Consider the following 18,975-nt stretch of genomic DNA (forward strand, 5'->3'; position numbering starts at 1 on the left):
TTTTTCAAGTTTCTTGATAATCTCAGAACTTTTTTAAATGCAAGTCTCGGATAACCAAATTCAATGGATTAACATGTTGACGAAGTTAGCAGCTGAAAAGCCAGCAATAAATAGTCGAAGAGTAATGGTATCAAATATCTTTTATTTTTTCTTGTTTATTGGAGAGTCAATATTGCACTTAAAGTTACGAATTCAATAATTTTCAATTATTTGATTCACAGTAAGAAATAAAAAGCCAAAATTTGGTTGAAATAAACAAATAAATAAATATACGATGAAATGACTCGCAATTTTCAGAAATTATTCAACATAAAAAAAACTTAAAGCTTGGATTCATAACAATTAGTATTTTTCAATGACTAATATAGAGAATATAAATTATTCAAAACAGCTCGCAAAAAGTGATCAATTTAAGAAGTGGTACTTTGTAAATCAAATGATTCCATTATAACGCTGCATTACAGGATTAAGTGTTTTTCATCGGTGGAAACGTTCTCGATATTGATGTTAAGTAAGTAATATTTTGGTACAAATGGGTACCAAAACAATGTTGCCATATTTATCATTGTTACTTTGAATGTGTTTCTATCAAGTTGTGCGAATTTGATAATTTGGAAACTTCAAAAGCCAGTAATTACTTGGAATTGGATTTTAAACTTGGATTAAGACGGTTGAGCGAACGCAGGATCAAAATTTAAAATATTTGGATCAACATTGGATTATTAAACAACAAGCTGTCTGTGACGCTTATCCATATTATCACGACAAGGAATTAACCAAAGAAGCATTGAACTGGTTCCACAAACTTCTCTTAATCGAACCTTTTTAGGTTTTTTAGGAGATCCTGGCTTATTTGATCGTAACTTGTCTACGGGTGTCGTGCCATTGAAAATTGTTGACATCTGATCAGCCATAACAGCAATCACGAAAATACCAAATAAAAGAGATTCAACCAAAAGAATAATAGTGTGGAGAGCTTTGGTTTTGTCTTGCTTTCGATTATGAAGAAGTTCAAATAAAATGGAAATAATGGTGTAAAATGAAAGTAAAGCAACATACAAAAGGAATTGAAGGAAATATTTTTGGTTCAATTCACCGACACAGTTATTTATCCATGGACAGTGATGGTCCATTTTACGAATACAACGTTGACATATTGAGCAATGGTGAGCCAGTGGAGGTCTGTATGTTTCACATTTAGAACAGACAGACCAACGAGAATCATTGGAACGGTTAAAATCAGATTGAAATGATTCCCGGTCGTGAAGCAGAGCTTCATGGGAAAAATCTAAATTGTGTTGAGGTCGTAAAACGATTCCTGGATCAGAGAAGCTTGCTTTCAGATGTGAACATACCATAAATACAATGAGAATCTGGTAAATTGCACCATTCACCAAACTAAGGAATGAAGGAGCTGGACTCCATGAAATCCAGTAAAGGAATGCATAATCGGAATAAGAGATGATACTGTAAGTGAGTAAAAAACATATAACACCACATGGATCACAGCGTCGCCGGGAAATAGATTTATGGTGGTGACGATTATTGGACAAGTTCATGGTACATTAATTATAAAGTTGATTAATATAGCTGATCAACTATATTGTAAGTCGTTGTAAAAGAAAGGTGTGAGAGGAAAACAATGAATGTAGGTGAGTTGAACATTGATAACAGTTAACACATCAGAAAGCAATAAAACAGAATAGATGATTATTATACAATGATTTTATCATGAAATGTAAATAATAGATTGATGATATCAACAGAGATCAATCGACTAGTGGTGCTACCAATTTACAAATTAAATTACACTTATTTACTAAAATATGGACTAATTTACGTGAAACATTGTAAAATTATGTAAGAATTGAATTTAATGGAAAACTGACAGATCGACTCAAAGAGTAACTCAATGATGTCAACAAACAACAGCTTCACCTATTGGCAGAATAATAAACTTGAATACATTTTATTTTTAAAGATTGTATTTAAAAATAATAAACGTTTATTCAAACGATTAATGAAATTAAAGAATTAGTTTCACAGTTTCAAAATTGTAAACAGTAAATAAAATTAACTACTCAATCGCAAACGTTATACGCACTACATTTGTTAGTCATGTTTCAGGAATTGCATCTTTGCATGGAAAATAATGAAAGCAGTTGAAGAAACGTAACAATTAGGAATAAGAAACAATTCAAGACAAATTTCAAATTCACTTACTGGACTTTGTTCAGATATTTATCAAAAAATCAAAGTTAATTAAAAAGATGAATGATAAGTTAAAGGATGTGACTTTTGAGTTAAGAATTAGGACTTTGTGGATTTGTAGGGGCATAAAACTGAGTCCATTAATGCTATTAAAAAATTTCTCCGATCGACAGTTTTCGAGAAAATCGAGGTCAAAGGGGAAACTTCGATCACCTGTTCAATTATGGACTCAGATTTTTTCATGAAACTCATTTTTCTGATGCAATAATTGGTTACCTACAATAACCATAATTGAACAAAAGGCGATCGAAGTTTCAATTTCGATCTCGATTTTCTCGAAAACTGTCCATTACAGAAATTTACAAATCACACAAATGGGCTCAGTTTTATGTCTCTACAAACCAGCAGAGTCTAAATTTGAAAGAAATTAATTTTCGTCCATTTTTCTTACAGCATTTGTTTCAATTTGTGCATAAATGTGACAATTGTGTTAATTGTGTCTTTACAAAAGCAAGCCAATAAAAAGTTACAACTAACTCGATCTGACCAGTTTCTTTAGATATTTGAGTGAAAGGTTTGGTCTAATAGAAGACCTTGTATTGGAAATCGAGTAAATTATGCTAAATGAATAGATATTATAAACTAGAAATCAACTGAGAAATTGAAATGAGATCTGTTTAGATAACATCAATAGCACTGAAAGCATCATTTTTGGGCGAAATCGAATAAAATAATGAAAAATCGAACTTAAAATATATTTAAATGAGTAAAAAATAGCTTTTGTCACTATGCTTAACCAGAATCGACTTGAAAACTACTATTTTCAATGGAAACGATGCTATTCCAATGCTATTTGGGTAGACTTATTATTATTATTTGATAGATATAAAAAGTACAAACAAGAACACTTGACCGTATATTTTCATTTTAAAAACACATTAATGATGACGATGTGTTGAAGTCGGCTGTTTTTGTGATTGATGTTAGTATCAGCATGCCTTAATACTGATGAGAGGTAACTTTGACTTTATGATCTAAATGCAATAACGCAGTAAAGCCATAGAAGCCTTTGTGAGAAGCAATGTGAAACAGAAAAAAATATTGCTAATAAGTTATGAACAAAAATAATGACACTTGTTTTCGTATTGATTGACATTTAAATTGTTTTCATTCTGTAAATAATTTAGAATGTCAATCAGCTAAGATGATCACATGAAAATTCGAGGTGCCTAAGAATAATAATCGAGTATAAATAGGAATGGATTTAGGATCAACAGTTATTCAACATTTGAAGACCTGACTTTATCAAAATGCGTTTTACCATTTTTCTTACTCTTTGCGCCATTGGAGGTGAGTTGAGATTAATTTTAAACTAATCACAATTAACAATATTTAACCTTATTTATCTTTTCAGTCGCTTCTGCCAGTTCATTGAACAAACGAAGTTTCATTGATGATATACAGAATCAAACTCAGAATGCTTTTCATGCTTTTGAAGGTAAGTACAAAAATAACAATTGAGATTTAAATATCGATCATTTTACTTATTTAATACATTTCATATTACATTGTATTTAATAATGTTTTTTTTGCTTTTATTGACTTCAGAATTTTCTGAGCAAGCCAAACACAATGCTGAAGAAGGATTGAAGAAGTTGTTAGATTTCTTCAGCCAATTCAATCGTAAGTTACTCATTGGAATAGATAGCTTGGAATTGAAACCAGGAATTGTTAATTAATCATTTCATTTGTTAACACAGCCCAATCTGATTCCTCAAACGCCGTCAATCTAACCAAACGTGCAGTCACTGGTGCTGATCTATTGGCCAACATTGGTAACCCGCAAAAAGCCCAAGAACTTTTGATTCAACTTTTCTTTGAAAGTTACGGTAAAGGACGCAAAAAGCGAGATCTTGCTGAAAATATTCAAAGTAAGGATAGATTTCATTTTTAATTCAATTGTTGACTAATTGCTAACGATTTTTTATTTCAGAGCTTACTGGACAAGCTAAGAAAAATGCTGAAGAAAACTTAAAGAAGCTCTTCGATTGGCTCAACCAAATCAATCGTAAGTTGCTTATTGTAATGAAAAGCTTAGAGCTGAAACAAAATTGTTAACTAATCACCATATTTGATAATTTGATAATTCAGCACAATCTGGTGATTCCTCAAACGCTGTCAATGTAACCAAACGTGCTGTCACTGGTGCTGATTTATTGGCCAATATTGGTAACCCACAAAAGGCCCAAGAACTTTTGATTCAGCTTTTCTTTGAAAGCTATGGTAAAGGTCGCAAAAGGCGAGATCTTGCTGAAAATATTCAAAGTAAGGTTTCATTTTTCATTTTTTATTCAATTTATAATGAAATTTATTTATTAATTGTTGATTATTTTTTTTGTTACAGAGCTTACTGGACAAGCTAAGCAAAATGCTGAAGCAAATTTAAAGAAGCTCTTCGATTTCTTCAGCCAATTCAATCGTAAGTTACTTATTGAAACAGCCTGAAGTTGAAAACAATTTTTAACTAATCATCTTATTTGATAAAACAGCCCAATCTGTTGATTCCTCAAACGCCGTCAATGTAAACAAACGTGCTGTCACTGGCGCTGATTTATTGGCCAACATTGGTAACCCACAAAAAGTCCAAGAACTTTTGACTCAACTCTTCTTTGAGAGCTATGGTAAAGGTCGCTAATGATTTTGCAGTTAAAGAAGCCAAAGCGACTAACGCTGACTCTTCATTAATCATTCAATTCAATGAAACTTGTAACCAAACTTGCAATAAATAAACTGACTTATTAATCATTTGGCTCATTCAAAAATTATTCATACCAAGATGCTACTTTATGTATTACAATAGCTCAATGAAAATCAATGTAACCATTTGAGTCTATTATGATTATATCGGAATATGCCATTATATTCATTGTATTCATTGTATTTCATTGTAATTATTAAAATCAAAGAAATAGATAATTATTTTTGATAGATGTGATGGAAAAAGTCATTAATATGTCCATGATAAGCGATTACAATTTATAAACCCATCAGTTATAATCGGCATTTGGTTTACAATATCGATACTATCGTTTAGTCACATGTTACTTATAGACATTTTTTATTGCAATACAAACAAATGTTCATTAATTTGGTGATTATATCGCAGTTAAACTTCTGTTAGTTTCAATGTCTTCAGGAGATAGCTCGAAGTGTAAACTTTCTTTGGAAATTCCATTCAAATCGGAACGTGATGCTGTCATTGCTTACAATAGTTTAACTGTGGATAGTGAACCTCCTCGATCAACAGTAACAAAGACTATCAAAACTTGCGACAACAAGTTACTTTGTAGTTTCACCTGTGATGAAACTCGAGCCTTAAGATCCAGCATCAATAGTTTCATGGATATGCTTTTATTGGTGGAAAAGACGATCAATAAATTTGATATAGCAAACAAGTGATTTATTTAACCCTGTTTCATTGATCGACATTGACAGTCAAATGGGTGAAGAGGCTTTACCTTTACCTTCTCCTGGTCGATGTATTTATGGCTATGCTTTGTACATAATATCTAATTGTTTATTAATTCTTTACTTGGTCATTTCGTTGGTTCCTGATGAAATTCTTGACTATTTCAACTTAACTTATCTACCTTCAAAATATTGGTACATTGCTATACCAACCTTTCTCTCTACTTTAATTGTTGCGTTTGGTTTTGTGATTTATCCTTCTATTGTCATGTGCCTTACTGAACCTCTAGATTCGGTCCTTTTGTTTAAAGATGAATTTTCTAACCCAAAGATAGGTATGAGTTTTAATAATTTCCTTTGATTAAGAAAACTAATCAGCTTTGCCTTTTTTGTAGATATTACGTGTGGCAATAATGAGGAGGATATACCTGCGGATATCTCGTCAATATACGATATTCCAGTTGAGAAAGTCACTCAATTAACTTATTTCAAACCAGAAATTCTTCAAAACATTACCAATTCTGTATAATCGTGCTATCAGGAATTACTTCAATTACTACAAAACCTTTATTGAATAAACTAAATTGAAACAATTTCTAGTCACTCGAATACTTATTTTTAAAATCGTAAAATATTAATTGTATGTGTGTAATTGAGCTTGGGTAATGCGAGAAATTGACTTTAGTAACATGAGAAATCAATTTCAAGTGAACATAAATTTTAAATTTATTCAAAAGATCTAATCACGAAATATAACACTTTAACCTGGCCGAATTTTCAGACTAAGCAATAATTCACAAGATTGAATATAATCTGATCTAGAAACGAGCCTCCAAGTCTAATCTGGTTGGTTTTTCTGCTTCTTCTATTGCTTCTTTAGGAGTAGTTGGAGGGTAAATAGCTCGTCCTGAATTACCGTACCACTGAGCCCAATCAGGGAAAGTCATGGCAAATGTCTCTAGTGTATGCCATTCAATGGGCCACATCTTTTCAAATTTGGCAATCTGAAAGTAAAGAGATAGAAATGTATATTGAATAAATTGCAGAATTTAATATATTAATTGGCTTACCATTTGTCGACATTCATCATTTCTCTCCTCATAGAAAGCGATCATTTCTTTTGCAGATTCAATGGATTCTTTTTCCATCTTATCAATTGATGATGCCAAAGTATCTTCTGGATAAGGAATTTTACTTAAAGCAGCTTTGTAAGAGGCTTCTAATTTGTCAACAATAGCCTTGTTTGAAATAGTAGCTTTCATCGCATTCCAATCAATAGCTGGTGGAGCTTCAGGGAATTCTTGAACTCTGAAACAGAAGTATAAAACAATAAATAAAATAACGAATAAAAAAAAACACGGATAAATCTAGAAAAATACTTACTTTCGCAAATAATTATCAGAGGCAGCCTTCAATTTTTTGAAAGATTGTTGCTTGTATTCACCAGTGAGAGCTTGGATTTTAGCCCAATCAGTAGCCGCTTTAGTAATCCTTTTAGCAGACATGATTAGATGAATAAATTAAAACAGACAAATTACCAGAAAAAAATGCAAAACTAATTAACAGTTTATCAAAACAAGACAAGAAGGTGACCCACGAAGTCAGCTGAATCCAACTTGCCGTTAGATGGCAGTCCATTCAGGAACAAATAGTATCGCCATCTACAGTTATAAAAACAACCCACAAAATGATTCACTTATTAAAAAACTTATTTTCTTGATCAAAAATAAAACCAAAGCCAATCAACCAAACTGACTTATAAAAATGAACCGAACTCAATGAATGGCTTTTTTAAAAATCTCAAACCATAAAAAAGTATAAATAGAAGAACAGAAAACTCATAATCAATTTTAAAAATAAAATAGTCCAGTCTGAACATCTCAACACAAGCACTACAAGTTGTGATGAACCAACCAGTTGACCAAAAAAGCTATAAATCTTTGGTAAAAACATCACAATGACATTATTACCCCATAATTATTACATTTATATTAATAAATATCTCTGATAATTTTATTGCTGCCATTAACATTAACAAAATAAAGTCAATGCTTCAAATTTTTGTATAAAATTGTATGAAAAGGAAGCAAATATTTTTAGTTTGATGAAGTTATGGTTTTTGTTGGATCATTAATAAGTGCCGAAACTTTGATTTCGAGTCTAGAATCGCACCCAGATAAACTACGCAGACACAGAAACTGAAACCATTTCTTGGTTAAAAAATTTCTTTGATCGAAGGTTTCTGATGGGATCACTTTGAAAGTTTGAATTGGGGTTGCATCTTGTTCAGTCGTAGAACCGGATTTTATTTCTATCTTTTCTCATTGACGATGATTTTCATTAATAATTTGAGTCTTTGCATGCAGATTGAATTTATCGGTGGAAAGAAATTTCACAGTCATGATACACCGTATCAGCCTCTAGTCATAAACAAAAATCAATGTTTCAACTTGTAAAGTCATTTACCATAAAAAAGGTTGATAAACTAAACATTAATTTGATATTAAAACATGAAAAAAGAATGGGAATAATTATTTAATTACACCATTAAAGTCAAGTTTATTTTATCCATTTGTAAACGCAATCATCAGTGAATTTAATTGATTATCAGACAATGAGAGTGAAATGGACTCATTAATTATTTAAGAAGCAAACTCAGTAATATTAATGATGACAATAATTATAAGTAAAAGTAAAAAAGTAAATCAAATTAACTTGTAATTTGCATGTTCATTGTTGGAGAATGAGATTTGCAACTGAAAAGACCAAACCAAACTTTAGACCAACGAGTTTAAGCTCAACTCAACTTTTCATTTTAACCTTAAAATTGATTGTAAATCTTTTAATCGTAATTAATGTTACAGTTGATCAAGGAAAATGTTACATAAGACGAGAAATTAAACCGCATTTTATCATCGACTGGGTTTTCATGTTGCTGGGAGTGAAATAGGAAAGTGTCTTGCGTAGTTAGTAAATTGTCAGGAATAAGGTTAGTAGTGAATGTAATAGGATTGAAGCCGAGGGAGTTTAGATGATGACAATGATGAGAATGATGATGAGAATGAAAATGATGATAACTGTAATGTAAAGTGATGGGAAAAGCAGAGTGTAACTTTTCAGTTCAACTGAACACATGATATCAGTTTTTGGTTTCATCTTTACCAATGAGAATTACTTTCAACATGTTTATCATTGTTACTGTTTATTACATTTGTTACCAACACTTGAAATGATTATTCAACATTCAAATTGAAAACAACAGTAAAAAAGGAAACATTCAACATTGATTCAGTTAACAAGTGTTTTACATTTCATTTGTTTCCAGTTGCAGTTGGATTACATTGTTCAAGTTTTACCAATATGAAAAGATTTAGTTGAGTTTGTAAGATTGGTGAAACAGTTTTGGGATTTGTTTCATTCCCATTTTTGGCTTTACTTGTTTTAATTGTTGCAATTTAAGGGAAATTAGTTTCATTTAGAGTTAGTTAGATGGTCAAATGTTGCAAATGAAAGAGAGAGGAAACATTTTGTTCATTTGTTTTGTGACAATTGTTTTCAACTCGACTCTTCAATTGATTAAAATTGTATTCATTTTATCGTGAAATTGAAGGCTTGTGTTAAACATGTTTACATGTTGATGTGTTGATATGGTTTATTACATTTACGGTGATTTCAATTCAAGTTCAACTCAACTACCAATGATCATCTCAAGTGATTCCAATCGTCTCGATGATTTAACATCAAGTTATCCACTTTTTCTGTTAACCTCATCTTCACCCATTGAACCACAAGAGTTGAGTGTTTTCATATCGAGTTCAACCAATGTCAACACAAATGGCCATCCAAGTCATGCAATTAAACCTGGCTCTGGTGTTGCTGGTGCCAACTTGGGTGAGATATTTCACACCATTGGCATTGGTGTCACTCTGGCTGCTCTTATACTGGCCACTATAGTGGGCAATGTTTTTGTCATCATTGCCATTTTAATGGAGAAAAATTTACGCTCTGTTGGCAATTATCTTGTTCTGTCGTTGGCCATTGCTGACCTTATGGTAGCTTGCCTTGTGATGCCTTTAGGTGCCGTTTATGAAGTGTCTGGTGAATGGATTTTGGGTCCTCAATGGTGTGACATTTGGACTTGTGCCGATGTCTTGTGTTGCACTGCTTCCATACTTCACCTCTTAGCCATTGCCATTGACAGATATTGGGCAGTGACCAACATTGATTACATTCACAATCGAAATCCAAATCGAATCGGTGCTTTAATCATCTGTATCTGGACCATTGCCTCCATCATTTCAGTTGCACCAGTTTTGGGTTGGAAGGATCCTGACTTTGAGAAGCGACTTCTTCAAGAAAAGAAGTGCCTAGTTTCACAGGATGTCGCCTACCAAATCGTTGCCACTTTTGCCACCTTCTACGGTCCACTTGTTTTCATTCTACTTCTTTATTGGAGGATCTATCAGGTAAAATTCATTCAACATTCAATATCGAAATTTATTCCAACATTTGCTTTACATTTACTTTGGAAAATTGTGAAGAAAAAAAATCTAAAAAATCTTTAAACAGAAACTTCCTTCCGAATTTTTTTGTCAAATTCCAACATGAAATAATTCCGACTTGTCGAGATGAAATCTCTAAGTTTCAGACTCTTTAGTTTAGAGTCTATCAGAATGCTTTCCAAATCTTATCAACAGAAATTTTCCTCTTCACGCTTTTGCGAAATTTCAACATAAAGTTCATTTGAATCGAACTCAGAGTTTCAAATACTTTTTGGACTAGATTAAAATCTTCTCCAAGAAATTCTAATTTTACTGTTTTCCATGTTTCTGCGATTTTTTATCAACTTTTCACTTTTAATTTTCGAACGAAATGTTTTCAAAAATTTCCTTTTCGTCACAACTTTTTGCAAAATAGCGATGAATTTCAATCTTTTATCAAACTGCAAACTCAATTCCCTGTGATCGACTTTTGGGGAATTTCAATTCATGATAAACTCTCACGTTTTTACCCAGATTATGTGCATTAGTACAATGATAGCTATTTATAAAGCCTTGTTAATAACTTAATTAATCAAACAATTTGCATTTACTTTATTCAACATTAACACTTTATCCAACCAATTAACACATCATGTAAGTTAGAGGATAAATTTGATAGCATTGAAACTGCAATTGACGATTGATTGTTCAACATTAATTAGTTGACTGTTTATCCAATTTAACCCTTTTCTGGGAATGAATCAAATTTCCTTTAAATGATGAAACAAATTGCAAAAAGTTTACTTAATTAACTTTATGGTTTTCCTTAATTCCAATAGACTTAATTTTTCTGTTATAACATTGAATTAACTCCAAGTTTAAAATTAAACTTCATTTCTATTACTTTCAGTTCAACCCTAACATTAAAAGCAAATGTTTAAAAGTAAAATGTAAAACCATTAACATGTAAACAGAATCAATTTAATTGTTGATTTTCATTAATTCATTGAAATGTTTCATTTTAACTTTTCAAAACAATCCAACAATTATGAAAGCTCACTAATTGTAAAGCAATCAGAAGTGACATTTGTTGAGATTTGTTGTGAAGTGAAAACATTTTGTAGTGATTTGTGTGTTAACTTGAAATTCATTAATCAAACAAGCTTGCAGTTTCAATTGGTGATTAAGTGTTGATTTAAAATATTATTTGTTTATTTAAAGCATGTGAAGCAAAAATTAAACTCCAAGCCAAATGCAAGTTGAACAACAATAACAAGCAAAGTGACGTTACGTTACTGGCTAATGATTTTCAATGTAAACAGGAAATTAGTTGATAGTTGATGATGGTGATGATGATTGTTCATGTTTACAATTACCTTTAATCATAATTATTTATCGATATTTTTACACCAAATTACATGAAATGAAGTCAGGAAAAGTCAGGCAATAAAGTTATGAAGGAAAAGTCAACAAATTTTAAGGGAAAAGCAAATGAATCAAAATGGGTTAACCATATTTTGAATAACTTTGAGGCTCAGGATTGAAGAAGAAGATGATGATGACGATGATGAAGATGATGAAGATGATGATGATAAGGAACAAGGTTACTGCTTAGTCAAGGTTTCCTTCAACTTTTTTTGCTTCTGAAGCAGAGAATCAGATGAAGATGGTGAAAGTGATTCACTTCTAGTTTCTTAACCAAACTGAACCGAATATTGGAAACTCTTTTTTTCCTTCTTTTTGCTTTTACTTGTTATTTGCTGGTTACCTTCATTCATGGTAACCATGGTATGTAAATAAGGTAACATTGGTAGTCATTTAAACCTCATTAATCAATCTTTCGTCAAAACTGTTTTACATTCAATTCTGCTTTTTATTGTTATTGCAACAATATGTGAAAATAGTTACATTTTGTTTGATTGCAAATCAGTTTCTTCATGTTTAATCAGAAGCGGGTTGCAAATGATTAAGTTGATGAACCAAAGATTATTGCAACTTTAAGTAATCGCTTTTGTTCATCGATGTTTACTTCAACCAATTTTGCCTGAACAAGTTGAAGGTTGAGTGAAGCTTGCAAGGTTAGAAGCGGGTTAAAAGAGGTAAAAGTTGTTCTTTTGTTTGATTACTTTGGCATATTCATGGATAGTATTATACCTTTAACATGATAGATCATGTTGACAGGAGAAAAGGTTGCAAAATTAGAGGGAAAATTCTGTTTTCTTATTTTCTTCTTTTTTGCATTTTCCTCTCTAAATGCTTGGAAAGTTTTTCAAACTAAAAGGGTTAACAAGGTTGAACTTCAAAATAGTTTTCTCTTCTTCTTCTCAACCTTTATTTCATTCTTTTTTCATTCCCTGGTTTTGGTCAGCATTAAGAAACTAAATGAATTCTAGTTTATTGCTGAAGTTAATCGAAAAATTCATTTAAGTTTTGATTTAAAATTACTTTTAAATGAACAACTTTGAAAGCAAATGTAACTAAGCAATAAGTAAGCCTTAAATGTTGAATATTGCATTCATTGTTATACTTTTTTACTTACAAATGAAAAGATTTATAATCAAAATTAGAGAGATTAAACTCTGAACATGAAATCTTTGAAAGAAAAACATCAAATTCTCTGTAAAAGTACTTAAAATTTTCAATGAATAAACATTGATGATAGATTTAATTTCTGAGAAGTTGCATGATAAATTCTGATTCAGCTTACATCAATCAACAAAATGCAAATAATTTTATCGTGAAAAATGAAAAATCATTGCAAACATTTAGAGAAATTTTTCAGTCCAAAATTTCCTAATTTTAATTTCGTTTTTGACACAAGTTCAGTCTTTCAATTGCGTCTACTCATATTGAATTTGGTTCACATTTATCTTTTGCTAGCATCGAATCACGCTCTTTCTATGCGTTACAAAACTACGATCTTAGTACCGAATGAAAGATTTTGGATTATATTTTCTCTTTAAAAAATCAAAATCTAAAGAGTGAAAGATTAATACTGATTGGATATTGAAATAAGTCTGTTTGGTTATATAACAGCTTTAAGACATTTCCATTGTCTACGACCATACCAGACTGAAAGCATAGTCAATGTGCTTCTGGTTCAAAGTTGATAGCTTTGGGCCGGGTTAGTATCTGGGAGAGCGACTAGCAACCAGCCAACCTCACTCCGTAAGATTGTGGTATGACTAGAGTCTCTCAGAGGACACCCGGAGGTGGTCGGTCGACATGTAGAAGTCTTAAGCTTAAGACTGAGCTGGCCTCGGCCAGCAAGGAAGTCGGTCCTCGTGACAATGCAGACCCTCAAAAATCTACAACAAAAATGACCGGATCCCGTCCGATCTCCGAAGTTAAGCAGTTTCGGGCCGGGTTAGTACTTGGGAGGGAGACCACTTGGGAACCCCCGGTGTTGTAGACTTTTTGCAGTCGAGCAATCAAAATTGTCCGTTCGATGGTCTCTCCATCTTTTATCAATTGGAATAATCGAATTTAATAAAAAATTTTAATCGATTTCAAAGTTGATTTTTGACTTTTTTTATTAAATTTACCCAAAACTGCGTTTTCAGTAGGAAGTGATCTGAAAAATATAGTGACGTAATATGCAAAGTTACTTTAATAACTAAAAAATCGATAAACTCCTGACGGATGATTAAACGTTAGAATTTGGAATTCTCCTTTTCTAATTGCAAACTAATCTACCTGTAATCTATCTAAAGGGTGTTAAATAATGAACTTTAGACGCATGAATGACTGTATTTTTGTTTTCTTATTGTTTATCAGCATCTTGACTTCTTCTGAATGATGATGAAGATGAACGCAAAAAAAGATCACAGCAAATACATGCCAAAAATGCGAACCTTTTTCTTGCCACATGCGGTCAGACGAAAGTAGAAAGTTGAGAATGACAATACATTACATTACCAACATGTCTAACTTACTTTTTGCATCAGATGGCTTAGCATCTGGTAACTATTCCGAAAATTTTCGAATATCCTCTTTAACATTCTGAACTACCCAGTAGTGACACATGATGAATCCTGGATACAACGTGCATTTCAGTAAATATCGATAAATCAGAAAAAGAGAGAGCAATCAAGAAAACCAAATTGCATAAAAGAAAGGCAAAAAGTATTTAAAACTGTCTCTAAACGCTAGAAAAATTATTCTCACACTTTGCATAAAAGTCGAAGATAAACTTTTCAAAACTTGGTTTTCAGCCGCTAGAATCACGTACACCTGGTATTTAACCATCTTAAAATGAATGAATCTACACTCAGGACTAACAGAATAAAAGATTGCAATCTTCAAGTCTATATGCATCAACCAGAAAAAATGAATCAAATGCCTAAAGTTCATTGATTAAAAGCTGTATTAGTCTGCCTAGAGCAGGACGAACTGATTTTGAACAAGCCGCGTTTTGTTATTACTAACTTCTCAGGCTACGCCTATGGCTTTTTTGTAGCTAAGGAAACGGAAAATCATTTCCCTCTGTTGATTGTAGTAAACAAATATGGATTACAAAAGTGCTTTAATCGAACAAATAAAAACCGAACATCAACGTTCTTTTGTCCTGTTTGGTGTACTTTCATCTCATTCAAACACCATCATTCACCAAAACCTCAAAAAGTTGATTGGAAATAAGGCGATAAGTAAATCGCAAGTAGCTAAATACGCAGCTGAATTCAGACAAGGCCAGCTTATTGACAAACGTGGACATGGAGGAGACAGGACAGATCCTTCAGCTTTGAAACGAAAAGTGGCCAAAACTTCGCATCAAAATAGCCTCTAATAAGAAAGTTATAAAACCAAAATCAGTTCGTCCTGCTCTGGACAGCCTAATGTCTTAAATACTGTGTATGTAATGTATTAATATTAAAAAATCGTTCAATTCCACTTTAATAACTGTGTGACATTATTCAACTTTAAAGACAAAACTAATCGGTAATCTTTACTCTATTTCATCAATACTTATGCATCTTGATTCAAGTTAATCTGAATAAAACAATTGGTTTGATCATTGATTTCGAATGAATTGAGTGTAACTTTTATTTCCAACAATGCATTTACTAATGAAGATGTGATCATTTGCAGACCAAACTTTAAACTGTTAATTGATGTTTATTAAATCAGTATCATTTGCAACTAATTAATTGTATTGTATTCACTTTCACCATTTGTATTCTTGGACTGATTTCCCTGCAGAATTGGGTTACAAAATGTTTTAAATGAATAGTATTTACTTTTAATTTAATTTGGTAAAGAGAAAAGGAAAAATTGTTCAACAATGAAAAGAAGAAGCGAACAGGAGAAAAAAGTACAGTTGAACTTCATCATGAATTTCCAAGTAAATGATGAGTCAATCAAAGATTACCTTTCAATTATTACCTTAAAATCGATTGAGATTATGAGCAACATTGAAATGGAAGCAAAATGACAATGATTTTAGTCGATGATTGAACGCAAAAGGTTGAACAAAAGGTTTGATCAAAGTCATCTTTATAATCTTGATGAAATAGTTTTAATCCGATTTAATCTTTTTTATTGTTCATTTTATTCACTGAATCATGCCATTAAAAATGAGAAAAATTGGATGAAATTGAAAAATCCAGATTAAGATCTCAACCTTCTCTGTGGACCTTTTTTCCTTCAAAATTAATCTATTTTTCTGAATTCTTTGAAAGTTCATCTTTAATTACATCAAAGTGATTCATTTGAGATCAATTATTGAACGATTTGATGAAATTGCGAAAAAATTGAATCCAAAGGAAACTTTGATTCTTATTGATTTGAGCATTTACGTTTCACCATGAATAGAGAAGAAGGTTAATCAAAGAGATTTAGATTTTAATCACAATTGTGATTGATTGATTTAATTGTTGGTTAGCCAGTGAATGATGAGAATAAAAGTGTTCAAGTATCATTAACAGATTTACCTTTTCTGGATTTCACTCTTTTCCAGATAAAATGTTTATCAACTTATTGGATAACAATGAATAGCTAATAAGGAATGAGAATGTTTAATCAGAATCGATAAGATTTTATCATTGATTCTCATTGAAACTTCTCATGTCCAATGTGAATAGAGAAAAGAAGTAAAAATATTTGACTAAAGGTAAGATGATGAAGAAGACAAGGTAAACAATTTAGTAAATGGTAAATGTTTGCCTCTTATTTTGCTTGATCATTTCTTATATTGTGCGGTATTAATGATGATTTGTGATCAAAGATGAATATTAGTCTGAAAAACAGTGATCATAGTAGTAGTAGAAATGCACAAGATAACTCAATGCACAAGATAACTCATTTTATCTAAATTGTCACATTTTGAATATTGATTATTGACAATTATGACAACAAAATTAATATAGTCAAGTTACAATGTATATAAACTGATGAAACTTTCTTGGTCTACTTTTAAAATGATTAAATTTGAGCAAATTTGTGTCATTAGGTTTACAATGGTAATAATTATCATTCTCATTTTATTAATACGCATATTGTACAACCCTACGAGTGAACTAGACATTAAACTTGCTTAATGTTGTTATTGTATTGTCTTTATCTAGGGCAAATCAATCACAAACAATGAAAGGATATCCTGTACTATTAATACTTCAATAATTGAAATAATTATGAGATATTCAATTGTGTCTTGATTTAACTATCAATTGTTTTCTTCAAGTTTTATTACTCATTGTGTATTGTTTCATTGAATACAATAAACAATAAAAAACTGTGTTGTTCTCTATGACCTAAAAGCTCTTTCCTTTGGTATAAAAGTGAGGCAAAAACCAAACAAAATTTATTCGTATTCACTCATTCATTCATGATGGTTGATTGTAATGAAGTTATCCTTGATGGTTTTTTCCCACATCTTCCTCTCGGTATTTCCCAGAGTGACATTAGAAGTGAATTAGATGATATTCCTTCTGTGTTGGTTCAAAACAGTGATATTCCGCCTGTTGCAGTTCAAAACAGTGATGAATCGACTGGACGGAGCCCTCCTGTAGCAGTCCCAAATACGGAAAACACCAATTCGATATATCTTTGCGATGGTAAATCGCCCTTTTGTGGTTTCAACCAAATTGTTGATGCAGAGTATCCTGAATACATAACCTTACAAAGCAGAATCGATACGTTTTCAAACTGGAACAGTGAAAACATTTCTGTGAACAACCTAGCTGAAGCCGGTTTCGTATACAGCGGGAAAGCTGACATTGCTGTTTGTTTTCATTGCGGAGTACATGTTGGTAATTGGTTGCCTGGAGAGGATGCTTGGGTATCACACGCAAAATTCGCTCCCTGGTGTACATTCCTTTACATCAGAAAAGGATTTGGTTTCATCGATGCATGTACAGGAGATCAACTTTTGCAAGTTCAATCTTCACCAATCATCGAGCCAGACAATGATCGATATAAATGTAAAATCTGTTTGGAAAAAGAAATTGGCGTTTGCTTCTTCCCGTGTGATCACGCCGTGACTTGCGTTGATTGTGCACCAGGTATCACTAGTTGCCCAATCTGTCGTGAGAAAATAACAGGAGTAATAAGACTGAAACTTATTAATTAAGAGTCATTTACTATGAAGTACCTACAAGAGAACGTTTCTATTGCAAACATTGTAACATCATATACTTTAAACTCTAAACTTGATCGTAATCTAATAAAAGAAAATTTTAAATTTATAAAGTATCCAAAATCATTTTCAGGCGGAATATTGAAATATTGTGAAGGTTGTTTGCTGATTTTTGATTCAGGAAAAATCAATGTAACGGGTGTTCAAAATATAGTAACATCAATGTTACTGGTTGATCGATTTTGTTCTAAATATCCTTCCAACATATCTTATTCAACATTTAAAATAGTGAACATAACTGTTTGTGCAAAAATTATTGGTGATTTTGACTATGAAGCGCTCTTACGTCACCCAGGATCGTCTTATGAACCAGAGCTTTTTCCAGGAATACATCTTAAACTTGATGAATCAAAAGTTGTTTTCATCATTTTTAAGTCAGGAAAAGTAATAATAACTGGTTTGAAAGAGCTGTCATCAATTTGGCATTATTGCGATGAATTCGACTACAATATAAGACTAAAATCTATATAAAGAACCGTCTAAAACTAAAGTAAGCAACGCAATTGAAAATGGAATCTCCTCAAGCAGTCCAACACAACTTATGGTACAGAAAAGTCCTCTTTGTTGTTCAACTAGCTGTATTGATAGCATTGCTGATCACATCTATTGTGAATATAATTCTGAAGACTGGAAACCTGCCTCTATGGACAGCCTTACTTGGGTCATCACTTGGTTTCATACTTCCAACTCCAAACGTCCGATCAAACAAGTCTGACGCGCTTATTCATCAAGGCTCTTATGCCTCATCTATTTCACCCCAAAATACCTAATAATTATTATATAAAACAATAAAATGTAATTTTTTTGCAAATAACAAAATGTCTATTTCTGTTCATTTAAAACATCCTTTTACTATGCTTATAGCAGGACCAACTGGTTCCGGAAAAACTCATTTCATTCGGGACATGATCAACAAAGCTTCACAGATATGTGATCCCCCACCTAAATCTGTAACATATCTTTATGGAGAATATCAAAAAATGTTCAATTCAATGCCGGGTGTTAAATTCATTGAAGGATTACAAGAAGAGGTAATCAAAGGTTTAGGCGGAGTTGATCCTGAATGGTTAGTGATAGATGATTTAATGTCTGAAGCTGCGAATCAATCATTTGTTAGTGATTTATTTACTAAAGGATCACATCATAGAAATATTTCTGTAATTTTAATCACTCAAAATTTCT

At 31.9% G+C, this 18,975-nt stretch overlaps 5 protein-coding genes across 6 annotated transcripts in view; 3 read left to right on the forward strand and 2 right to left on the reverse strand.

The window, feature by feature from the left end:
* Positions 1 to 122: 122 nt before the first annotated feature.
* LOC107365334 (palmitoyltransferase ZDHHC3) lies at positions 123 to 1,937 on the reverse strand. Its single transcript, XM_015932817.3, has one exon. It carries the CDS (start codon positions 1,557 to 1,559, stop codon positions 723 to 725), a length of 837 nt encoding a protein of 278 aa, XP_015788303.1. The 5' UTR covers positions 1,560 to 1,937; the 3' UTR covers positions 123 to 722.
* Positions 1,938 to 3,500: 1,563 nt separating this feature from the next.
* LOC107365067 (uncharacterized) lies at positions 3,501 to 5,016 on the forward strand. Its single transcript, XM_089269858.1, has 8 exons — positions 3,501 to 3,561; positions 3,626 to 3,709; positions 3,820 to 3,894; positions 3,972 to 4,142; positions 4,205 to 4,279; positions 4,363 to 4,536; positions 4,616 to 4,690; positions 4,761 to 5,016. Exons 1-8 carry the CDS (start codon positions 3,522 to 3,524, stop codon positions 4,904 to 4,906), a joined length of 840 nt encoding a protein of 279 aa, XP_089125984.1. The 5' UTR covers positions 3,501 to 3,521; the 3' UTR covers positions 4,907 to 5,016.
* Positions 5,017 to 5,363: 347 nt separating this feature from the next.
* PIG-P (phosphatidylinositol glycan anchor biosynthesis class P) lies at positions 5,364 to 6,275 on the forward strand. The gene is made up of 2 exons (XM_015932836.2): positions 5,364 to 6,014; positions 6,075 to 6,275. Exons 1-2 carry the CDS (start codon positions 5,711 to 5,713, stop codon positions 6,206 to 6,208), a joined length of 438 nt encoding a protein of 145 aa, XP_015788322.2. The 5' UTR covers positions 5,364 to 5,710; the 3' UTR covers positions 6,209 to 6,275.
* A 105-nt stretch (positions 6,276 to 6,380) lies between these two features.
* Positions 6,381 to 7,276, reverse strand: ATPsynD (ATP synthase, subunit D). Its single transcript, XM_015932835.3, has 3 exons — positions 7,063 to 7,276; positions 6,750 to 6,987; positions 6,381 to 6,683 (listed from the first exon to the last, which is right to left on the reverse strand). Exons 1-3 carry the CDS (start codon positions 7,182 to 7,184, stop codon positions 6,498 to 6,500), a joined length of 546 nt encoding a protein of 181 aa, XP_015788321.2. The 5' UTR covers positions 7,185 to 7,276; the 3' UTR covers positions 6,381 to 6,497.
* A 1,459-nt stretch (positions 7,277 to 8,735) lies between these two features.
* The window catches only part of LOC107365346 (5-hydroxytryptamine receptor-like), a 98,303-nt gene continuing 88,063 nt past the window's right edge, over positions 8,736 to 18,975 (forward strand). For both annotated transcript variants that reach the window (XR_003082823.2, XM_015932833.3), the window contains exon 1: positions 8,736 to 10,145. Coding sequence is in view for 1 of the 2 variants with exons in the window: in XM_015932833.3 (XP_015788319.2) it covers positions 9,327 to 10,145 (819 nt within the window). In the remaining variant the exon portion in view is untranslated. The remainder of the gene's footprint in view (positions 10,146 to 18,975) is intronic.

This window comes from Tetranychus urticae, chromosome 3 (genome assembly GCF_039701765.1).
Source record: "Tetranychus urticae isolate SD_2017Ah chromosome 3, NJAU_TeUrti_SD_1.0, whole genome shotgun sequence".
Lineage (NCBI taxonomy): Eukaryota > Metazoa > Arthropoda > Arachnida > Trombidiformes > Tetranychidae > Tetranychus > Tetranychus urticae.